A 22,941-nucleotide genomic window follows, 5' to 3' on the forward strand; every position below is an offset into this window, starting at 1 on the left:
GCCGAAGTCTTGTCTCAAATCAGATTAATTGTGAATGCATTATGCATTCTCTATTCTTGTGTTCAAAAGTGGCATCAAATCATCTTTATATCAATTCTCGGGAAGTTGGAAGGTTTGATCGATCTAAGGATCTTTCCGTTTGGTTTCAACTTTGCAGGCATTTGATGGCGTTTGACCTATTGGTGTAATTTTAGATTGGCTCAAAGCTCCTACTGCTCCAGTGATGGCTAATTGAATTTATGTGTATATGCTAGAAGTAAGAGACTTATGTTCGAATACCCAGCCAAAAATCTGCACTAGAGATGTAATAGACGCTGCACTCTGGCGTACCTGGAATTCCGCCTTGTGTCTAGTTTACCTACCGCAGCCGTCATAGCATCCCACCCTGGACTCATCTTCGCTTACCTTACCGTCTGGCTGCCAGCCATGCACAACAATGACCCTAGTAGTCAACCCTTTGACAATCCAAGAGATGCCGCCAAAGATGATGTTCAAGATAAATCCGACACCGAAAACAGCCGCGCCCTCGCGACCTCCCTCGTGAACAAATGCCGTCGTCTCCTCGACGAAATAGATACCCTCCAGTCTATGCTCATCCGCAACCTCCGCAATCCCCAACTGGTCGAGGTCCGATCGCTCCGATCCAACGTTCTATCCGAATTGCGCATGCTCGATAAACTCTCCAAAAGGGTGCACGCGGTGTCTGCTACGGCGGATGCAGAAACGGGATCACATGATGACGAGGTCGAGCTACGACTTCTGCATGCCTTGCGGTCGTCGAATCTAGCTTTTTACGAGGCTGTTTGGAACGTTGCTAAGAATACATGCACGGGGTTGGTTGCTTTTGGGAAGCGGTTCTACTGGGATGGCGGTGCGCAACATGGCGGAAAGGGACCTGACGAGAGCCAGGCGAAGAAGAAGCCCAGTCAGGACAAGCGCAAGAGCGTCTTTATCGATATCGTCGCAGATGATGGTGAAGAATGGGTGAAGGTCTCCACGATTTCCGAAACTCGTCTACTATTCGAGATGGCTAAGAAAGGGTGGGAGGCGGATTCGGAAGATGGGGGTGATGGGGAGGCTAGAACTGTTCTACGAAATTACGACAATGACGACTTCGACAGCGACGATGACGACGATGATGAGGTCGAGCTGATTAAGTTGGCGTGCGATATGAGAAAAGGTGCCAATGCTATACGGATCAGGTATAAACATCCTCGGCTGCGATTCGTGATTCCAAAAATTGAAGAGGGGAAAAGTCCCGAGATTGATGATTTATTGAAAGAGATTCGGAGCTATGGTATCACAGTGAATTGTGGAGGGGAAGTAGCCAGAGCGCACACGGAGGATGCAGAAGGTCCCGAGCATGCTGCTGTCGATGAAGGGAAGCTGTCTCAATTGCTTCCCAGCCCCTTCAAGCGATTCACTTCCACTTTGAATGTGGATTGTACTCTGCTGCTTGCCATGGTTTCAGACTTGTCGCATTACAAAACCGTAACCCTTTCTCCCTTTCATCATAAAGCCATCTTTAAGCAGGTCGAGGTAGAAAAGCAGCGGCCATTGCTGCCCACAGAGCTTTGGCCGGCGATGACCGCACATGACTTGGTGTGCACGGAGGAAGCTGCGAGGAGAATGCGGGAGATAGTCGATACTATCGGAACGGAGGCAGAGAGAACAAGGACTCAGTTATTGATGGGCGATGCACCCTTCAGTGACTGTGACACGACGTCCCTCCTCGAAAAGTTCCAGGAATTGTCAGATTATGAAGTACCATCTGGCTGGAAAATTCCGATCAGAACGGTTAGAGCCAAATCCGCTATTGAAGCGGCGAGGGATCAAGGGACTCTACCTCCAGTATCCCGCAAAGTCGCAAAGGTTCTCTCCGATATCAACTACAGTGTGTTTCTGTATGGGTGGTCCACGGGAGTCACGACCATATCGAGCAATCGCACTGTGGTCAAACAAATTGAGACAATCATCGAGGAAAATAGGAATGGCGATGAAGGCTTGGAGGGGCCTCTGGTATGGGTTTGTGACACTGCCAGAAGCTTGGCAGGGAAAGACAAAGATCGAAAAATGTAAAATCCCTCGACAACGCAGGGAAAGCAGTGTTGGAGGGAGGATAGCCCGCAGCAGCAACGCCCCTCATGTCCTTGGTTTGATCTGACCGCATCATAGCTAGACTTCTTTGCCCGTCGATACGAAGGGGATCAACATGCATATTCTTATTTTTCAGCCGACCGCGAATTCTCTTCTGGGAGCCAAAAGACCACCTCCTTATCGGCAGTAGCAAGCATGTTATACCGTGGGTTGTATTCTAGTATGGCGGTGCGACCACGGTTTGGTAGTTTGGTCATAGGCTGCAGGAGGGAGTTGGCATCCGGTGTCTGCTGCATATCCCATACAAGAACATCTGACTGGTCGCCGGAGCCCCCCAGAACATATCGTCCGTCCGGAGTAAAGCATGCGTCTCCTTGACCAGGTGGTTTTCCAGTTGTTGAGACAGGAGCTGCTCTGCCAGGGGATCCGTTCTTGCCGAGCAAAAAAGCCTTGATATTGCCTTCAAAGGCGTCGAGAATGAAATGTCCATGAAAGTCCGTCCCAACCATCAAGTGTTTTCCATCGTTTGAGAATTCAAGGCGGGTCCACGCTCTTCCACGTGTAGAAGGCGTGTATCTTTCTTCGTACGGCGCAAGATCGAAGGTGGAAAACGGAGCCTTGTCATAGTTGCGAAAATCGTATAGAAGGACTGCCGAGGTAGATTGCGAAGCAATTGCAATCACGGAAGCAGAGGGATCGAAGGCAACCAGGTACGGCGTTGCCAGTTTCAACTTCCCCTGCGCATTCCTCGAGCTAAGATCCCAAAGCGCAACGGTGTCATCTTTTGAGCATGAGATAAAGGCGTCGCTGCCAGGAGAGAGAGCCAAGCAAGTGACTTTGTCGGTATGACCGGAGAAGTAACGCACGTAGCCCTCATTGTGAAGGTCCAGTAGTCGAAGAGAATCTGTTCAAATGTGAGTCCGGACGAATGGACCCATGGAGACCTTCGCGATAGACATACCATCGACCTTCGTGCTGGCGTGAAGGACCTGACGAGAATGGTGCGTGAATCTCGCTAAATGGGCACCATATTTTTTGCTGGGGACTGATTTCGTAGATTTGCCCTCTTTAATATCGAAAACCTGAATGGTCTCATCGTCGCCTGAAGCCACCAGGTAGTCGCCCTGATCATCAAAATCCAACGAGGTTACATAGTTGGAGGGCTCTTGCTTCGATCCTTTGAACGCCTATACTCTCGACATGAAGAAAGTTAGACCAATGGATGAATACAGAAAAGAGTCCTAAACTGACCTTTGCAGGACGGAAGGTACGAATTATATCAGCCACTTTCTGAGTCTGCATCGGAGCCTGAGGTTGCGACTGCTGCGACGGCACCTGGGGTTGCTGCTGGGCTTCCGACATGATTTTATGGCTCGGTAGTTAATCGCAAATCGATCGTCATAAACCCAAGGAAGATAAAGCAAGGATATTCAGCCAGCCTAGCAGTCCCCCTCCGTGCCCTGTTAAACCCGTCCTCTGATCTGCTTCTGTGCCTGCTGGTCCTCAATAACAATAACGGATTTGTTTGATGCGGGGAGCGTTGCGAAACTGGGGAGCAACGCGCGCTTGCTTCCGTTATGGAAATTTGGCGCGTTTAACCGACGCTAAGCGGAAGACTAGTTGATCCGTGCCGGTGGCTGAGGATGCCGATCCGATGATCGGAGGCATTGGCAGTAAAAGTGGCCAATCAGCAAAGCGGAATTGATCTCTCCGGCGCGATGCATCTCAGATTCGGGTTGCAATGTGACCATGACTGTGTTGGTCGCTTTATAATCTTTAAGGTTCTTCCTCGCCAGCAGTTCGCCCAGACGCAGGTGGGACGCCTTATTTCTGACAAAATCCACCGTGCCATTGTTGCAAATTTCTTTTGATTTCTTGTTTCTAGCCACCATCTCCACTCTGCTATCTCCTTCGTCGCTCCATAAGATCTCGGCTGTCGTCCACCGCTTGCAGGGATCGTTTGTCAGTCGTTATGTCGACGACAACAGGGTATGCGCCGACATTTAGTTTATGGTTTTATGGGTATAATCTGTGCTGATGAGAGACTTATTGCTTTGAAGGGCATTCATTGCTGGCGGTATTGCAGCATGCGGTGCGGTAACGGTAACTCATAGTTTTGAGACTGTGAAGATTCGGTATGCCTTGTTCTCTTATCTGCTTTGATTGACCGAATTGACCTTCTCTCAATTTCCAGGTTACAGCTACAGGGAGAACTTCAGGCGAAAAGCGAAGCGGTCAAGAAATACAGGGGTGTCTTCCATGGAGTTAAGGTCATTCTGCAAAACGAAGGTCCCCGCGGGCTGTTCCGGGGAATCGGCTCGGCTGTATGTTATCTTTACATGGCGATTGAATCTTGGGTGCTGACGGGTGCTAACTTAGTACATCTACCAAATCTTGCTCAATGGCTGTCGTTTGGGCTTCTATGAGCCGCTCCGCAAGGGTATCACAACTGCTGTCTATAAGGATCCGCAAGTCCAGTCCCTCGGTATCAATGTCTTCTCAGGCGCCGCGTCCGGCATCATCGGTGCAGCAGCTGGGTCTCCTTTCTTCCTCGTGAAAACTCGTTTGCAGTCTTATTCTCCCTTCCTTCCCGTCGGCACGCAGCACGAATACCGAAACTCCTTTGATGGTTTACGAAAAATTTATACATCCGAAAGCGTTGGCGGACTCTACCGGGGCGTTGGGGCGGCTATGGTTCGCACTGGTTTCGGCAGCTCCGTCCAGCTTCCCACGTATTTCTTCGCGAAACGACGCTTGGTGAAGCACCTGGGAATGGAGGATGGTCCAGCCCTTCATCTAGCCAGTAGTACGGTATCTGGCTTCGTGGTCTGCTGTGTCATGCACCCTCCCGGTACGTATGATTGGCCATTGTTCGATTCTGGGCCAGCTAATTTTATAAACAGACACGGTTATGTCCAGAATGTACAACCAGACTGGTGATCTTTACAAGGGAGCATTCGATTGCCTCTTCAAGACTATCCGAAAGGAGGGTATACTTGCGATCTACAAGGGCTACTTCGCCCATCTGGCTCGTATCTTGCCTCACACTGTGAGTAGCTTCCCGCTTATCGAGGCTACGCTTCACGGCTTGGTGCTGACTCTTTCTGTAGATCTTGACTCTCAGTCTGGCTGAGCAGACCAATAAACTGATGCGCAGATTTGAGGACCGCTTTCTTCCCGATTCGATAAAGGCTAGTGTCTAGCCCAGTTGGTTCTTGCCGCGACGGGGACGCCTTTGAACGTCGGGAATAGGGTCAGTGATGGTAATAGCGGGATTTTTAGAGAGTATGGCATTGACTTTTAGCATTGTCGAGCGGTTGCACCGGAAAGATCGCTCGAATCGTTGGGTATATACATTGTGAGGCGTTGCTTCCGGGTCGTCCTGCCGCGATGCGGCTTGGACTTTTTGTACATATCAGTATATAATACATCGTTAGACCTCGGTACGGTGGTATAGACTCGGCTTTTCTCTTCATATTTTGTGGAGTCATTATGGGGCTCTGTCACGGAAGCACTGGCGGTTCGTCGGTGGCTTGCTTTCATCAGGTGTTTCAAAGCGTCTGGGGATACACCGAGCCAACCTCTTAGATCTCGGACCTTGGTAGTCTATGGTTACTGTTTACTCTGCTGGTTAGTCATAACGATGCGGGTGTCTCCAGTGTTGGCTTTTGTGTAGATCCCATCGCTATTGATATGGCCTTATTGGCGCATCCCACGGCGACAGATATATATATATATATATATATCTATGCGCATATCAGGATTCAACATGAAGTATTACGAAGCCTTTCATCATTCTGGGATTAACTACATAGTCCTACATGATCGGACACTTGGATAGCCTTAACCCACGATTCATCACCCGGGTGATCAATCCACTCGGTAGTTAGGGAGGGCAAGGCGATATGATATGGCTTTGCCCCCCCAGCTCACTCCGTCAACTGCCCATTCTGGCGTATGTAGTCAAAATCTGCGACGGCTTTCAACAAAATCCGATGTGGTGTAATGGCTAACATCGCTGTCTCTCACACAGCAGCTCGGGGTTCGATTCCCCGCATCGGAAGAAGACAGAATCCACCCGTCCTTTTTTTGCATTGACTGTATTTTGCCTCTATATTCGCAGCCTACCGCTCTTATCCTATTCAATTGAGACTGGGAGGAAGATCAAACAATATTAAAAAAGATCTCATGCGTAGGAGGCAAACCGTTAAAAGAGGCCATAATCTCGATGTACTCAAAGTAGATAGTGTCTTGGCAATAGGTTACGGCTCTTCCGCCAAGTCAGTCGAACGAGACCGTCTTGCTCCAGTTAACCAATCGGAACAATACCTGGCTTTCTAGAACCGTGCCAAGGTGATGCCGCGACCCATGACTGGTCACTGGAGAGTTTCTGATGATTTCTCTGCAATATGAGGCTAAAAGCTGGTTAAGAAGCAGATCCTTCTGCAAGCTCTCCGATGTGGTGTAATGGCTAACATCGCTGTCTCTCACACAGCAGCTCGGGGTTCGATTCCCCGCATCGGAAAAGGATTTTTTTTTTCGCCTTTCATTGGTTTCTTCCCGATGCTGTCACTTCTGTCTCAGCAATTGCCGCTCTTAGATGTGATTCGGTCTGCGGGTATCTTAGCTTCCATTACTAGATGGTAGTGTTCACTCGGCCCCGTTGAACAGCACCTACCTGGTCATGACTGGCCAACTTGCAGTACCACCTCCCAAATCACCATCAGCCCGCCTGTAGTGGGCGGAAATGCCACGTTGACTTACGCAAGACGGCTCTTGTGAGAACTTAGAAAGGGACCATGTGTTCAGGCCTATGACTACCAACAACTTTCCCAGCTCAACTACCCCGTACCTATTCTCGAACTAGCCCCACGAAATAGCATCCTCGGGACCCGTGTTAATCCGCAAATCCGCAAAACAAAAAAGCTCTTCGGAAACCCGCCCTGCAGCTTATTGCGAGCGAGGGAGCAGAGAGAACCAAACCAACCCCCAAAAAGAACATATCTCAAAAAAAGGGGAGCTGTCTTCTTCCGATGCGGGGAATCGAACCCCGAGCTGCTGTGTGAGAGACAGCGATGTTAGCCATTACACCACATCGGACAAAGATGAAAAAGTTCTCCGTCTTTACCTACAACAAGGGCATCGAAGAAATGGACCACGCAAAACAGCGTACCTGTAGACAGAGGCTACTCGGAGACTAAACCCCCTCCAATACACGTCCCTGACTGGCCGAGGTGACGAGATGGTTACAATTACCGTACCGGAAAGTTCAACTGGGAATAGATGGGATCTACCTCTCCATTCGGCAAAGCGCACAACCCGGCTTTCAGAGTTGAGAGGATAATCCTGCCGATCTGCAATCTTCATTTCAGGATTATCTGCAGACTGAGATATCCAAAAAGGAAACGAAAAGGGACGAAGACAAGAATAAAATACTAAAAATACTAAAAATGTGATTTCCGATGCGGGGAATCGAACCCCGAGCTGCTGTGTGAGAGACAGCGATGTTAGCCATTACACCACATCGGATGGCTTGTTGACGGAGCGCCGGATATGGTATCAGGAGCTAGAGATGCAAGGCGTCACCCCAGGCAGCGCAGCTAACTCTTAAGATCAGTCAACATGTAAAAATGGCTGAATGTTTCTTGTCTGAGGGATCCCAGAACAAACAGCAATCAGGCGGGGCCTATAACAATGCCGCTGATGGATGGTGAAAAGGCAAGGACAAGTAATCAAGCCTAGAAGAGACAATGTAAGAGTGAAAAGGTCACCAGCTGGCATAAGACGCGTTTATCTCCTCTTTCGTGCTCTTTCGTGAACAGAGCGTAAAGAGTGAAAGCGAGACCCACCCAATGGGCTAGGTAGTTCCAGCATCAGGCATGGATCAGTGTTAGGAGTTGAGAATCCAGGAGGAATTCAAGGGATATACAGTGCAAAGTAGAGGTAAACCATGGTCTCCGTACGTATACCCGTAAATCCGTTGTGGAAGCTAAGTCTTCGAAAGCTGCCCTCATTTAATTGGCTTTCCTCTTCCGAAATATCGCGTCGCACCCACCTTAGGCCGGACATGGTCTCATTCCGTCGGATGGTGGTATCGAATGAAGTGCTAAGCCAGCTTATATGATCATTACTCAACCTCAACTCCCAAATACTCAAGAAGATGGGGCCATGGACGTGAGCAAGAATGCATGGTCGAACGTAAGTCGCGTCCTCGGTAGTGCGATAAGATAATGAGCCACACCCGCGTGCGAGCTATGCAGGACAGAGGAAACATTCTAGAATGTCAATTCAAATCAAGGCATGTGGCGACAGGCACAAGAAGCAGGTTTAAAAATGAATACAGGTGCAGGCCAGTTTAGTGCTGGCTTAAGTCTGGTGGGCTCTCCTTCCAGAGTCTGGCCATCTCAGTGCAGCTGATGATCACATCAGATCTGATAAGATAACTATCTGGACGCGAATGACGCGACACTAAGAAGTCACTCAAAAGGATAATTATGGGAAAGCCTTGTCTCTTGAAACTCATGATAGCCAGTTTTATTTCTACAAGAATCTAACATGTGAATCACATTTGATAACTTGTAAGTTGACCAACAAGACTGTGGATAATACGGAGTAGATACAACATGACTGCTGGAGCTCGAGACTACCGAAGTGTATGAGCCAAGAATTACTCCTTTGGAAGACTGGAGGCGCCCAGGCTTGATGGAGTTGTTGCCTTGCAGTGTTCGTCCCTGGCAGACGCGACACCAAAACACTAAAATACGTAATAAATGATTTTCCGCCAGCCACCGAGCCCAAAAAGCGCGCCAAGTCACGTGCGACGTGACTTAGCCCGTCGCGCTAAGGATCACGCTGCCTCGTCTGAAGCAAGTATTTCTGCCAGCTCTTCCTCCTTCCCAGCAGCTGCTTTCTCTCCATCCCATCTTCTCAGCCCAGTCTAGAAGCCTTCTTTTGTGTCTGTGTGATCAATTTGTCTTGCAGTTTGCCCTCCCATTGCTTCAGACGCTCCACGAAATGGCTGCGCAAGTTACTCCTTCCAAGCAGGTACCTGATGTCACTTCCTTGCCTCCTACTGCAGACGCGTCACAGCAACAGGATACACTGACATTGCTTTTCATGTAGGCTGCGTCCTCTCTCGAGAACCTCAAGATGAGCGATTCACCTGTGAAGAAGCTCAACTTCGGTGTTGTGGGCAAGGAAAACGCGCCGTCGGCCACAACCCTAGCCGACGCGCCGGCCGAAAAGAGTGCGGAAAAGCCTACGGAAGCTTCTAAAGTTGCCCAGAGCATCAAGGAACTCGAGGCAAATGAACCACTGCTACAAGAGAACCCTCATCGCTTCGTACTATTTCCAATCAAGTATCACGAGGTGAGTCGCACGTCCACAACGCGTCACGCGTAAAGTGGTTTCCTCCGCGTGATGCTCTATGTGTGCATTGTTTGCTAATATGCTCCGCTTCTTGGACGCAGATTTGGCAAATGTACAAGAAAGCCGAAGCTTCCTTCTGGACCGCCGAGGAGATTGATCTCTCTAAAGATCTGCACGACTGGAACAACCGCCTAAATGACGATGAGCGTTACTTCATCTCTCATGTCCTTGCCTTCTTCGCTGCCTCTGACGGAATCGTCAATGAGAACCTGCTGGAGCGTTTCAGCAATGAGGTGCAGGTGCCTGAGGCTCGGTGCTTCTACGGCTTCCAGATCATGATTGAGAACATTCATTCGGAGACATACTCCCTGCTGATTGATACATACATCAAGGAGCCTAAGCAGCGGACCTACCTCTTTGATGCCATTGATACCAGTATGCTGTTGTCTCTTCCTCTTGTTTAGACCAGTCACTAATTTTCCCAGTTCCTTGTATCGCCAAGAAGGCCCAGTGGGCCATGACCTGGATTTCGGATAAGGAATCTACTTTCGCCCAGCGTCTTGTGGCCTTCGCTGCTGTGGAGGGAATCTTCTTCTCTGGATCTTTTGCTTCCATCTTCTGGCTGAAGAAGCGTGGATTGATGCCGGGTCTCACTTTCTCCAACGAGCTCATCTCTCGTGACGAGGGACTGCACACTGACTTTGCCTGCCTTCTGTTCTCGCACTTAAACCATCGCCCCGACAAGAAGGTTGTTGAGGATATCATCGTTGAGGCTGTGGCCATCGAACAGGAGTTCTTGACAGACGCTCTTCCTGTCGGCCTCCTGGGCATGAACTCTAAGCTGATGTGCCAGTACATTGAGTTCGTTGCTGACCGGCTGTTGGTCGCCCTCGGAAACAAGAAGTACTACAACTCTCCAAACCCCTTCGACTTCATGGAGAGTATCTCTCTTGCAGGAAAGACCAACTTCTTTGAGAAGCGTGTTGGTGACTACCAGAAGGCCGGTGTCATGGCCAGCACCAAGAAGGATGCCACCCAGGACACTGCAAAGGACGCCAATGATGGAGGTCTCAGCTTTGACGAAGACTTCTAAACCAATACTGAACAACTTATACCCAGCTGTGTGCCATGTTCGGGACCCTTGGAGTGTCTCTGGCGCCTGCCATTCGATATGAAGATAATTGTCTCGTTTGCTCACCTTCGTTATTGATTTATGATGTTTCTATTTTTGAGGGCTACGCATGGGCACGGCGTTGGGAACTGGCGGAATTTTTCTTTGTGTCTGTATTATGCGTCTTCCGCTCCGCCATTCAGAAGATGTTCGGCATATAATGAGTGTATGGACGGATGCAATGTATTTAGTTAGAATGAGTAGCACTATACATTCCACTTGGATATTTTGATAGATTTTTTTCTCTGTTTCTTCGGCTGACTTGGACCCAACCTTCATGGAATTGTAATCTGCTGATAATGAATGATTCACACGCTCCAGATCCGCTTCGTTATGCGAGTCATGAACCCTCTTGTCTCCGCTCTTCCCCGAGTGCCGTCATTTTAACGCTGCTGGTGCGCTTCGACGGAGTCTCAGATCAGACGCACGAAACCGGAGCAAGCCGCTCTCATCATCACAGCTGTTCCGACGGTCTACATCAAGTCTCAGATCGATCGATCAGAGGCGAAACAGCGAGCAGCACCACTTCGCAGGCCACAGTAGTCATCATTCGTGCAGTATCCGGTGACGGACACCCCTCATTCCTCGTTCAAATACGCTTGTCCTCTCGCTACTCATCACCTCTTTCCCTTCCCGCCTTTCTTCTTTGATTTCCCACCCTTAGCACCCGTATCCGTCTTGCTCGCATTCGCACTCGCAGCCTCCTCGACCACCGCCGGAGCGTCCGTCATCTCCACATCCGCAGTAGCTGAAGCAGTTGTCGTCGGCGCCGGAGCCGAGAGGCCCAGCCCCGCGGCGTTCGCACCGCCCGCCAACTTGCCCAGGCTGGTCACCAGTCGACCGACCTCCGCGGCTTTATTCGTGCGGTACTTCAGGCAGATGCCTGCGGTTGGGTTGTATGTTTTCAGGGTGAGGACTGCGACGGGGTTGGCGGCAGTTGAGGCTGGGGAGTCGGTCATCTCCGGGTTTGGTGTCGAGGAGGGCTTTTTCTGTGCTGAAGGTCGTTGTGAGGGGAAGCCATATTTTGTTGTGATGCGGGTCTGCGCGGTTGCGTTGGAGGGTCAGTCACGGTCTAATGGGGTTTGGCTCATTGGCAGGGAAGTCTGAGGGGTCCTTTGCATGAGGTAAGATCCTCCTGGTCTTGACGTACGGTCTCTGGGTATGCTTCAAGCAGTAGAGCGGATTGTTCCAGGAAGGCCTGGCTTGTGGGTAGGTATGGCATCTTGCCTGGGTTGATTTCTCCTGTTTCTCGGAATTGTGCGCGCAATAGCTAGACTGTTTGTAAGGCGTTCCAGATGCAGAAGTGCTGGCTAATGGCTGACTGCTGGAGATTTCGTTTATGGTGGATGCAATTGAGCTGGAAGTGGAGTGCAACTGCGGACATTGGACAACGTGGAGTTGAACGATTTCATTTCATTTGGCTGTGGTCGAGGCTTGGCAGGGCGGCCAACTGGACGGGAATCTGAGCGCCAAAACTGGAATTGCAACAAGAGTTGACTAACCGAGTGTCATGGACACGTTAATAATGAAAATTTTACACCTCAAGTTCATGCCAAAAGGAAACATCCCGTCATCCGTCGTCCGTCATGATCATCCATCATCATTTCGTGTACTGTACAAGCTGCTAAATACAACGGCCCCTGCAGATTTGAATCCAAAATAGACAAGTGACACCCAAAATGCAAAATACTACTCTAGAGAATAGAAAAACATATGCAGAAAATGCAGGTAGATAAGCTCCATCTGTGCTTAGTTGATAGGTTGATGACAGCTCACGCAGATCAATTTCTGCTTGCCGGTCCGCGACTTGGTTGCTCGAAAGTTCGTCCCTTGGCAGTTATCACACCTGAGCACATCTCCCTCGTCTCCCTCTCCATTGGAGGAGCCATAATCGCTGCTCAAAGCGCTGGCCGTACTGAATTTACGTCCTGGAACAGATAACCTATTCGAATCCCGTGGCTGCGACGGCGTTTTGTTCTGCGCTGCCAGCGCATCATGGGCGATCTTGTTCCAGAATGCATAGCTCTGTTGGCCCTGTAGCCACAAAGGGTTGCCCTTGTCCTTTCCCTTGGCGACTATTGTCCTCGCGGTCGGGGCCATTCCGACGTCCTCCGCGTTCCGCTTCGAGGCTTCTACACTGGACCGTCGACTGTCAAAGGATGACTTGTACCCAGAGGGCGGCGGAGACACAGTGAGCGAGAGGGAATCGGCCGGTGCTCCGCCTGAAAATTGACGCACTGGACTTGAGTAACGTGAAACATCGGGTATAGACTTGTGGGGAGACGGACTCCTCGTCCTCGTTCCATGACGGGAGCCTTCCCGCTTCGCCGCATCGTGCCCTATAACCGAGTTGCGCCAAGAGATGATGCGCTCTGACGGTGTCTTGTGAGATGACTCCTTCCCGATCGAAGACGCAACGCTATGGCGAGCAGAATTGGATCGGCGCAACAGTCTTCTGGAAAAGGTGGAATGGGTGTCCCAATTCTCGTAGCGGCGCTTTTGGAATGCGCAGTCTTGCCGCAGAACTCTGATCTTGCCCGAATAATCGGCGATGATGATGATATTGCCTTCAGGGTGTGTTGAACGGGAGAAATATGATGGGGATTCCTGCGCCAGCTTGCTGATGTCGGAGATGCGATTTTGGCGAGCATTCCCCTTCTCTGCGGCGCTCACCAAGGTCACCGGAGGTGGATTGCAGATGTCGTACACTGGGTCGTCTGAAAAGCCCAAGACCTGCTTTGTCTTCGAGGGAGCCATCACAGCTGCGGTGACAATAGCGGACCGTGTCTCAAAAACTTCAACAGCACGCTTATCGAAGTCTTTCTCCACGGCACCTGTAGGCCAAACATATGCCCGGCGATCTTCACTCCCGCAAATGATATGTTTGCCGTCGTCACTAAAGGAGGCACGGATCTGACTGCATGTGTTCTCGTTGCCGCGATACTTCGCCTCCAGTGTCCTATCCCTAAAGTTGTACTGTCGTATCCGCGAATCATTACTTGTGATCAGAAGCTTGACCTCACCATTGGGGTCGCCAGGAGGTAACGTAATGGTATCAATGCCTGTTATCTTACTGCCTTTGGCGTTGCGGCCTCGCGCGGATCGGACATGTATCTGCCCAACCGGCTTCAATCCATCCGTGTCGTATATGTTGCACATACCATTGAGACAACCGGCAATTGAGTGCCTCCCATCAGGGGTGAAAGCGACCGATGTGATCATATCCGGGACCGCGGCGACGAACGCCACGCTTTTGTCCGGGATGCTCCAGAGACGGAGCTTAGTGTCGAGGGACCCTGCGAGAAAAAACCGATCGTCACGGGGGTGGAACTGGATAGAAGTAACAAAATCACTGTGCTGGAAGCAGCATAGACACTCCGACCTTGTCACATGCCACAAGCGGACAGTCTTGTCCATCGATGAAGACAATAGAAAGTTATTCTGATCACCCGCGTCAGACTCCCATTATAAGCCTCTTCGATGTGAGACTCGTACCTTACTCCAACTCAGGTCCAGCACGCTTCCACTGTGACCTTCGTACACTTGAATCGGCTTGGTCCTAAAGACAGGCGCCTTGAGCCGGGGAGGCTCGTCCCCGTCCTGAGCTTCTTCGCCTTCACCGAGTCCTTCTTTACGATCTTCTGGAGAAGCAATGACGGCCCAAACGCGCACTCTTCTGTCTTGACCTGCCGCTGCTAGATACTTGCCGTCCTTCGAGAATGACAACGCCCATATTGCTTTTCCGGTATTGCCGCCGCTTAGCGTGCCTGTCGTCGATCCCGTTGCATCCTTTACCGAGTGGTTCGAGGGTACCTCTGTGTCAGTCAATTCCTGCGCGAGAAAGACCCTACTGAACGTTTTGTCTTTCTTGTAGTATGCCTTCACCCTGATGTACTTTGGCGGAGGAGGAAACTTGGGAAAGAAGCCTATCGGTTGCGCCGCGGCGTTGGCATCCATGCGGAGGGTGTCCGGTTCCGAGACATCGTCCCCTGCTTCAGACAGATTCTCTTTCTTTTTGCCCCCGATTATCCGACTAAGGAACGATACTCCTTTCCTGTGAATCTCAAGTATGCCTCGTTATTATCAAGTAATTGTTCGGAAAGCAGTGACGAGCTTCGTTGTTGGAGAGGAAGAGGGTGGAGTTGTGAGTGCATCTGACAGGGAATCATATGTTGGAGGACGAATGAAAGACAATGACCTATTGAAAACTGAACTGAACGAGACAGGTGCCACGTACCTTTTCTCTTTGGGAGGCTTCTGGCGCAACACAGAATCTCCCGGTATCGAGCCCTGCTCAGCTGGAGAGTAGTCGTTCGTTCCGCGAGCTTCCGCTTCATATGATGCTCTTCCAAGGAGTTTCAGAGGAATAGATCGTTCGGTATTGGTGCGCTTAATGATGTGCTAAATTCGGCAGTAGTGCATCAGTCCTCAATCTTCTAACATAACATTGTATTGTAAGGTGAGTAATGCGAAGAAACTCACTTGCGACAGCGGATCGATCGCGCTCGAATCTGCGCTGGGCCCATAGAGCGTCGGGGAGGAAAAGGAATTTCTGCCATATGTATTACTCTGGATCGACGATCGGGCAGTCTTCTTCGCATCTTGCTGATTTGCGCTTGAGCCTGATGCATTATCGGACGCGACAGAACCTATCAAGTCCCCGAGAAAAGCAAATAACCATCAGCGGGTGACACATTACAGAATCATTGGTGATTGAATTGCGGGAGCTGGAACGAACGGGGCTGATTTGTTGGAATGGCCAGTCCTTAAAAAAAGGAAGACGATAAGAGTTGCACATACCGATAGGGAAAGACTGTGAAGTCTTTAAAAGTCCTAGTGTCGCGACAGTGGGACTATCATTCTTATTGCTGTTATCATTATTGTGATGGCCTTCCTTGCGACTGCTCGCGGTGGTGGTGATGATTGCGGGCAACGCGGGGGCTGTCGAAGCTCGCGACACCTGGACCCTTTGATCGTCCGTCTCCTGCGAACCCTCCGCCATAGTGAGCTTGAGGCTTGTAATTGTGCATGTGGATTTTAGATAGAGCCCGGTACGATGTATGGGAGAATTTGTGCCGGTGTGAAGCTGGGTGGAGAGGACGTAGAAGAGGCCATAGAAGAGAATTAGAGGGCTCTAGGAAACTTGGAGCAGGGTCATCTTAACTAGGTAGCTAACAAGGATGATGATAAATGATAAGAATAGTAGTTATAGTTAGATAGATTAGTTGAGTGGTCATGATAGATTATCATTACTCTGGCCCATCCTTCTTTTGTGTTTAGTGTGGTTGAATGAAATGAAAGTGGACGGCTATCCGGGATGAGGGCTTACAGCAGAATGGATGACATCAAAGCGGGACATCATAATAGTGCTTTTTCCCTCTTACTTCTCGGTTGGAGGGTTCTGGCAGTTCCATACTTTTCATTCCAATAATGATGGGATCCATGGTCATGGTAGAGCTTACGCGCAAGGCCACTGAGCGAATTAAGGACCTCGGGGTTTGGAAGGTCTGGAACAAGTGGACCATTTACCATTGATTCTGTCATGAAAAGGAACCATATTATGATCTAAACATGGTGATGGGAACGCTGCGGCAGAGGGATCAGGGTCTACTGTGGTACAGAGTAAAATAATAGCCTAAGACGAGCCATTGGCGGCAGCTAAGCATAATCTGTCCAACCATACTCCAAGAGGATTCTCCTTTAAACTTGGATAGTGACGGATGGATACGGCAACCACAAATGTCTTGGACTCTTGGCCGTCCCTATAGATGGAGTCCTTTGCGCCCAGTTGATGGGCTCTCTTTGACAGAGATAAACATACTCTGTATACTTCTCTAGAAAGACAAATATATAGATAATGGTCAGTCTTCACAGTCCTGCTCTTGGGGTCCCCACTTCTAGCATTGCCACGATTATCACACTATTCAAGGCTAAATCCAAGCGCAAGACCCCGATAATTAGTGAATATTAGACTCATTCGAAGCGATTCTGGAAGCAGCCTCAGAGACAGGGGGTTATTGGCTATTGCAAAATAGAACAACCCATCGCATAGGTTGTCAGACATCCATCGCTCTGCGATAGAAGTGCATTAGTTTTAAGGCCTGAATTGATCATGACTGTGTTCTCATGTTCTCATTCAGATCTATTGAATTCAGAAATATATACAAGCTCAATCCAATGACGACTGTTCCAGATTTTTAGCTCGATCTTTGGCTATATCACACATTGCCTGTCAATGAATGCCAGAATTAGCGGGCTGTTCGTCAACAACGATGTTGTCGATCAAAGGCACGCACCTGGATGGTTTCTTGTCTTTCACGCTCGATATCACCTCTTTCAATCCTCTGGCGCATTTCCTCCATGATGACATCTCTGCTTCTTCCATTGACAAACGTTCTAGTTCAAGTGATCGGAAGGCATACGGTCAGTATACAGAAGACATTGAATGCTGGTACTTCGACAAAGCACATACACAAATCTAAGTCCCGGAAATCTCTCCTCATATTCGACATTGAGTAGTCTCAATTTCTCCGCTTGTTCTTCTGCTCCTGTATTCAAATTGGCCTGCTCTCTCTTACTGAACTCGCTCATATGTTCTGTATCTGCAGCTTTAGGCCGTCCAAGGCGAGGATGCGAACCCAAGATTCCCGCGAGGATTTTATCGTCGGTGGGAGAATTTTTTGGGGAAAGTGCAGACATTCGGCCGCCTACTGCATCGATGAGACTGTTATACGAGGAGAAATTTTGGTTGGATAGGACCGGAGCCATCAGCGTGTGGAGTTCTTCAGATGGCTCAAAGAGGGTATCGAGAGCTCTGAATTGCTCGTCCTGTGATAGAGACGGCAGTGATGAGATTGGAGGAAGACTGGAAGACATGATGATCGACGTTGCAGTTTTCAGCACCTTCGCCGGTACGTATGCGAATAATATACCGGATCGTGGTATGAATCGCGAAGGAAGTTGGAGGGTCGCCTGGTGATAAATACCAGGACCAATATAAATTCCACCCCACATCGGGAGTCTCCGAGTGGTTGTTGCTGCGGACAGAGGCGGAGAGCTCCAGGCGGATCGACTCCATCATGGAGGTGGGTGGTTGAAAATATCGGCCATTTAGAGAGCTATTATAAAATGAAAATGAAGAATTATTGAAGAAAGATTGATCCAGATTGACGTCGATTGGAATGCTGGATTGACGTTTATATCTACTCCATCTGCAAGAAGCTTATCTGGAAGTAAGGTTATTCCTCTGGAGCTGCCCTGTCGCCCACCGATGAGAATCTCGGAACCAAGAGAGTTGACATTTCTGGCGCCGACTGTCCTGATTGTAACGAACTTTAGGGCCCTTCCATGCATGTAATGACCTATCTGTGCTCGCATGAAAATGTGGAGATATAACTATCACTGCTTCTGCCTATGCAGGCTTTGTATAGGTCTAAAAAATTGACACCATTCTTTCTTCAACGGAGGAAGAACAGTTTGTGTTGCATTGCGAGGTTGTCATTTTTAAAGGACTATCATATAGAATACAATGTATCTATATCCTAAACATTGAAGTATTTCAAGCAGCAATACTCCGATGATAGATATACTTGGGATACAGGTCTCTGGGGGGGAGATTAAGGATAACAAGTGTATGGCAACTGCAGAGAAATACCTACCTTAGTTAACAATATCTCAGCTGGCACTATTAATATCAAGAAATATCTAAGTTATAGCCTGTACTTTGGCTGACAATAATATATAGATCACAGTTCCTCCGAACAATAGAGGTTACCATCAAACACAAAATGTCTGGCTGCAGTTGACCGAATTGCTTTGTCCATAAAGCCATCAATTGTTCTGATTGCCCAGTCACAATGAGAATATCTCCTGCTGTGAATTTTATGGAATTGTCTGATACTTTGATCCTTGGAATCTTCTATCGATAGTTCGTACCTCGCCCTGATCTCACCAATTGTACTTGGACTCGACCAAGTACCTGACCAAACATCTGCTAATTTTCCCTGTCTCGGGCCTATTTACAATCGGGCCAAGGAACGTGGGGATGTTTCGACCCGTCCCTATCTCTAAAAGTGGAGGCAGCTAGTCCTCCACTAGGAGTGCCCCTGAACTCCTGAGAGGTTCGTGAGGTACTTCGTAGATACATCTCCGTCAACGGCGTCAAGTCCCTCTTTCATCCTGTCAATCCCTCAATAGCGACGGACTTTCGACTCTTTAGGTGGCAGTGCCTGATCTGGGCAGGGCCTCGATCTGCACGCGTGTCGTCCTTTTCGCACATTCATTTTAAGGCTTCACCAACTGTTCGCCAAAGTCGACCGCAGTCCTCCTTCCATTCGATCTCTATCTACACTCATTAAACAACCCCTCCTTTCAGGAGTTAACGACTCGTCTTCTTTGTCTATCATTCCATTGTGACATTTGAACCGGATATCCGCTCCCAATGCGGTTCCCGTCATGTCTCTTAATGGGCTAGATAATCCCGCTGTCATCGAAGCCTACCAGAGCGCTCTGGCCGAAGCGGGAGGATGGTTAGTTCACCACCTTCGTCAATGAATTTCGATCGGTCGCAATTGCGTCGCGTGGCTGTGAATGATAATAGTTAGCGCGTTATCTATGCGAACTGACACTCATTGCCCCATGGTATTTAGGTTTCTTCTCCGTTACGTATCAAGGGATGAGGTAACTCTGCTTGACCGAGGAACAGGCGGGGTGCCAGATGTGCGGAGTGCGATCGACAGCTATGAAGAAATCTCCCCTCTCTACGGTTTCTTACAATATCGGCGGAGGAAGGTGGTGCTGAGCTACCTGCCAGAGGGTCTCTCTAGGCTTATACAAGGTACTTCCACCCTGGTTCGATTGTGTGCTCTTTTCCCGCCAACCTATAATCTCGCTGACGCGGTCTTGTGTGTAGCCCGAACCACAGTGCAGTTTCAGTCAATCTTGGACAAGTTCTCACCTCACGATACTGTATTCTCCTTCGCAAAATCAGCAGATCTTACTGAGAGTGCACTGTCTTCTGCGTGCCTGTTACATACTGCTTCAGGTTCTATTACCTCCTCTTCAAGCTCCCTCCGCCGTCGCAGGCTGATGGAAATTGCTGAAGATGCAGAGGAAAACAATACGACCAAGGACCAGACGCAGGCCCCATCTGCACATGCGGACAATCGACAAAGGTCAACCAGCCATGTATCCGAAGCCACCATAGTGCCCCCATCAGTCACGTCGAACGCTCGAGAAAATCCCAATGGCGACGAATCGCCCCTCGTCGCAAAGAGCCTACAGGATTCACTAGCCAGTGATCAAGTCTCTATCTCCTGGGATAGTAGATCTGAACGCCCCGCTTCACGAAGAAGACTGGAGGATGACATATCCTACGCACCATCCGAATCGCGGAGGTCTACACAGTCGGCGAGGCCGTCGCTCAGGGACCTGGAGCGTGCGAATACGTACACCCCGAAAGTCAAGCGTGGCCCCCGACCTTCGGTAGACGGGAGCGGGCGTCCTCGCACGGCAGGTAATCTGTCACGAAACGCCGAGCAGCGGCCGGTAGCCTCTTTACCGGCCGGTGTTAGGACATCTTCGTTGCGGAAAGGCAACCCGAGCCCATCTCGTCCCCGTTCTCAAGGAAGCCCAGTGGCATCTGTGTCCAGCCGAACAGCTCCCCCTGTCCCGCCCCTGTTGGTCCCGCCATTGTCAATGCCGATTTCGCGGCCTCAGCTTTCACCTGGTGCTAAATCACTGAGTGCTCTATCTTCGTCCGGCACCTCGAACGAAAAGGAACGGCTGATGAAAGCTCTTCAGCTGCGAAAAACTCAAATGGAAAAGCGTGCGGCGGAGAATAAAAAGGATCGTAAGGGGAAAGATGAGAGATTGACAGATGTTGACGAGAATAAGGAGAACATTGATCAAGCTCATGACACGTCGAAGCATGGTCAAGAAACTGCAGCGGTGACCGAAGATAGCAAAGAGCCTTGTCCTAAGATGCAGCTTTCCATTTTGCCTAGATCAATCGCACTTCCTGAGGAAAAGCTTGCTACGTCCGACTCCGCAAAACCCGATTCCGCCGTGGGTATGGGGGTCGCCAACTTTGATGACGAACAGCTTCCCAATCAGTCGCTTCTGAGAACAGGCAATGCTCTTACAGCCAAGGAAGAATCATCGGAGACAGACCAGTTACAGGCGATTCAAGTGCCTCCGAAAATTGAAGCGGACGCTGCCGACAGAGACTTGACCGTGTCCGTTGACAACGACACTAAAAGTGGCCCCGGCTTGCCTAGCGCCGACATCCACGTCCCACCCCAAGATATTGAAAAAGCTGCAACAGAGAAAAACCAAGAAATTGTTCCCTCTCCTTCACATCTGGAAAATTATCCTGTTACTGGCCTGGGCAAGGCTTTAACAGTGACTGACCCGGCCGATTTAACCCTGCCCCAATCCATTCCTATTCCCGACTCGCCAACTTCCAATTCACAGTCGAGCTCCACTCCTGAAGCGACGGTAATAGCACCTTATCCCGCCGAGCCGCAGAATGACTTGATCCCTGAAACCTCGAATGCGGATTCGAAGAACGTGAATACTCGAAAAGACAAGCGCAAACCTCAGCTCGAGCCTATTCAGGTGCCCACTCCAGACTATTCTGATGACGAAAATCTCCTTTCGGATGATTCCTTCATGGAAGAACTGAAAAGCGCCACTGTCGAGGAAGCGAAGCCTGTTTCGGTCGGAAAGTCGCCGTTGTCGCCTGCCTACCCAAATAACAATGACCAGATAAGCTCTCATGCTTGGAAGAATTCACGGGCAGTTTCGAACCCGAGCGCCCTGGGACACCAATTTTACAATATGCAGTCACTATCAGGGGACAGATCCGTGTCTGGTCCTTATGGAGACATGGGTAGCGCAACAGGTCCTGTGCTTGTGGCCAAGAAGATCAATGTGTCCTCCGGAATCTCAAAGCGCATCAAGGCTCTGGAGAAGTTCTCCAACAGTCGTGAAACATCGTCGAACTCAGGATTGAATCTAGCTCCACCTACTGCATCCTCTTCTTTCGAAGCTCTTCGAAAGCGAGCCTCCGTGTCGCTAAGTGCGGGCAATTCAGACGCGGGCTCAATTTCCCGGCATGGCTCTTATTCTCCAGAAGCTTTCTCCCGAGCCCCTAGTGTAAAACGTCGCGACTCACAATCTAGTACGAATGCTGCATGCGCAACAAGTTCAATCTCGGTGACTGCTCGGATAGTCCGCGACGCAACCAATACCCCTAGCGATTCAAAACCAGACCTGCCAGACTCAGGCGTACTCAATCTCCAAGCTAGTCATTTGACCGTTGAACGTGGGTCTCTTGAACCGACGATTACCAAATCAGAAGAACGTAGTATGTCTTCGTCTTCTACGACTTCTGGTCACCAGTCTCGAGCCGCTTCGGTGTCACGATCTGAGAGCAGATTGTCCATCTCCTCTGTCTCGAAAAAGGAAGAGGCCTTTTTGTCGAAGTCGACCAGCGATTTATCTTCGTCCCCTGAGGAGAAGAGGACCTCTCGCGCTTCTCGACTCCTACGCCGCATGTCATCGATTACGTCAAATTCAAAGAAGAGCGTCATTGGGGCATTCAGTCCTTCCGTCAAGGAAGAAGAAAGCGAACCGGCTGCTGCTGAGAAGCCGAAGGCTAGCGTGAGCACCGCTGCCATCGACGTCGGCGAGGTCAATGTTCAGTTCCCTGACACACTCCTCTGGAAGCGCCGGTTCATTCGGATCGATGACAAAGGATATCTGATATTGACCCCTGGAAATGTCGATTCAAGCAGCCGCAACATGGTCAAGCGGTACCATCTGACTGAGTTCAGAACACCGTGTATACCGGATGAAGATCGTCAAGAACTGCCCAACAGCATTTTGCTTGACTTCTTGAACGGCAGCACCCTCCAGTGCGCCTGTGAATCCCGACAAGGACAAGCCTCTGTGCTCCAAAGTAAGTCGTCAATAATGCACTTGCAACTTTCTTCAGGTTACAGAGAGCTAACATACGACAGCACTCGTTGACGCTCACAGCGCCCATCAGCAGTCACTGCCCTGATATGCTCATTTACCGCATAGACTACCTTCGGATCATTTGTCCTCTCTTTCTGAAATCGTACCTGTTGGCCTATTTTTCTCCTTTAAATTTCCTTTTCAGTGTTCTTTTGCCAAGTTGCTTCTTTTTCAGCGGTATACCCCACCAAAAGCGGTTCTCCTTTGTTCAACTACCGACTGTGTCTGACTATCTGGCTTGCAACTTTTTCCTATCCCTTTGCGACATTTACTGAGCAATTCCT

General features: G+C 49.7%; 8 protein-coding genes and 4 non-coding genes across 12 annotated transcripts; 6 read left to right on the top strand and 6 right to left on the bottom strand.

The window, feature by feature from the left end:
* Positions 1–426: 426 nt before the first annotated feature.
* Positions 427–2,079, top strand: Aud_005648 (uncharacterized protein; the record flags this gene model as incomplete). Its single annotated transcript, XM_043290572.1, has 1 exon — positions 427–2,079. The coding sequence occupies one exon, from the start codon at positions 427–429 to the stop codon at positions 2,077–2,079; it is 1,653 nt and encodes a 550-aa protein (XP_043146507.1).
* A 143-nt stretch (positions 2,080–2,222) lies between these two features.
* Aud_005649 (WD-repeat containing protein SWD2) lies at positions 2,223–3,459 on the bottom strand (the record flags this gene model as incomplete). Its single annotated transcript, XM_043290573.1, has 3 exons — positions 2,223–3,001; positions 3,059–3,284; positions 3,349–3,459. 3 exons carry the CDS (start codon positions 3,457–3,459, stop codon positions 2,223–2,225), a joined length of 1,116 nt encoding a protein of 371 aa, XP_043146508.1.
* A 610-nt stretch (positions 3,460–4,069) lies between these two features.
* On the top strand, positions 4,070–5,300 carry Aud_005650 (putative mitochondrial oxaloacetate transporter (Oac); the record flags this gene model as incomplete). Its single annotated transcript, XM_043290574.1, has 6 exons — positions 4,070–4,086; positions 4,158–4,232; positions 4,292–4,421; positions 4,477–4,948; positions 5,001–5,146; positions 5,208–5,300. The coding sequence occupies 6 exons, from the start codon at positions 4,070–4,072 to the stop codon at positions 5,298–5,300; spliced, it is 933 nt and encodes a 310-aa protein (XP_043146509.1).
* A 788-nt stretch (positions 5,301–6,088) lies between these two features.
* Aud_005651 lies at positions 6,089–6,160 on the top strand. The gene has a single exon. It is a non-coding gene; the product is annotated as a tRNA-Glu (tRNA).
* Positions 6,161–6,550: 390 nt separating this feature from the next.
* Aud_005652 lies at positions 6,551–6,622 on the top strand. Its single transcript has one exon. It is a non-coding gene; the product is annotated as a tRNA-Glu (tRNA).
* A 503-nt stretch (positions 6,623–7,125) lies between these two features.
* On the bottom strand, positions 7,126–7,197 carry Aud_005653. The gene has a single exon. It is a non-coding gene; the product is annotated as a tRNA-Glu (tRNA).
* A 357-nt stretch (positions 7,198–7,554) lies between these two features.
* Aud_005654 lies at positions 7,555–7,626 on the bottom strand. The gene has a single exon. It is a non-coding gene; the product is annotated as a tRNA-Glu (tRNA).
* A 1,485-nt stretch (positions 7,627–9,111) lies between these two features.
* On the top strand, positions 9,112–10,558 carry Aud_005655 (ribonucleotide-diphosphate reductase subunit RNR2; the record flags this gene model as incomplete). Its single annotated transcript, XM_043290575.1, has 4 exons — positions 9,112–9,141; positions 9,220–9,465; positions 9,567–9,900; positions 9,951–10,558. The coding sequence occupies 4 exons, from the start codon at positions 9,112–9,114 to the stop codon at positions 10,556–10,558; spliced, it is 1,218 nt and encodes a 405-aa protein (XP_043146510.1).
* Positions 10,559–11,253: 695 nt separating this feature from the next.
* Aud_005656 (SRP9/SRP21 family protein) lies at positions 11,254–11,858 on the bottom strand (the record flags this gene model as incomplete). The annotated part of the gene is made up of 2 exons (XM_043290576.1): positions 11,254–11,676; positions 11,787–11,858. 2 exons carry the CDS (start codon positions 11,856–11,858, stop codon positions 11,254–11,256), a joined length of 495 nt encoding a protein of 164 aa, XP_043146511.1.
* A 527-nt stretch (positions 11,859–12,385) lies between these two features.
* Aud_005657 (WD40 repeat domain-containing protein) lies at positions 12,386–15,638 on the bottom strand (the record flags this gene model as incomplete). The annotated part of the gene is made up of 5 exons (XM_043290577.1): positions 12,386–13,966; positions 14,132–14,690; positions 14,874–15,037; positions 15,119–15,285; positions 15,437–15,638. 5 exons carry the CDS (start codon positions 15,636–15,638, stop codon positions 12,386–12,388), a joined length of 2,673 nt encoding a protein of 890 aa, XP_043146512.1.
* Positions 15,639–16,805: 1,167 nt separating this feature from the next.
* On the bottom strand, positions 16,806–17,512 carry Aud_005658 (2-oxo-4-hydroxy-4-carboxy-5-ureidoimidazoline decarboxylase; the record flags this gene model as incomplete). The annotated part of the gene is made up of 3 exons (XM_043290578.1): positions 16,806–16,865; positions 16,933–17,032; positions 17,109–17,512. The coding sequence occupies 3 exons, from the start codon at positions 17,510–17,512 to the stop codon at positions 16,806–16,808; spliced, it is 564 nt and encodes a 187-aa protein (XP_043146513.1).
* Positions 17,513–19,090: 1,578 nt separating this feature from the next.
* Aud_005659 (putative GPI-anchored cell surface glycoprotein) lies at positions 19,091–22,703 on the top strand (the record flags this gene model as incomplete). Its single annotated transcript, XM_043290579.1, has 3 exons — positions 19,091–19,164; positions 19,285–22,598; positions 22,660–22,703. 3 exons carry the CDS (start codon positions 19,091–19,093, stop codon positions 22,701–22,703), a joined length of 3,432 nt encoding a protein of 1,143 aa, XP_043146514.1.
* Between the last annotated feature and the right edge of the window lie 238 nt (positions 22,704–22,941).

This window comes from Aspergillus udagawae, assembly GCF_001078395.1.
Source record: "Aspergillus udagawae IFM 46973 DNA, scaffold_4, whole genome shotgun sequence".
NCBI lineage: Eukaryota > Fungi > Ascomycota > Eurotiomycetes > Eurotiales > Aspergillaceae > Aspergillus > Aspergillus udagawae.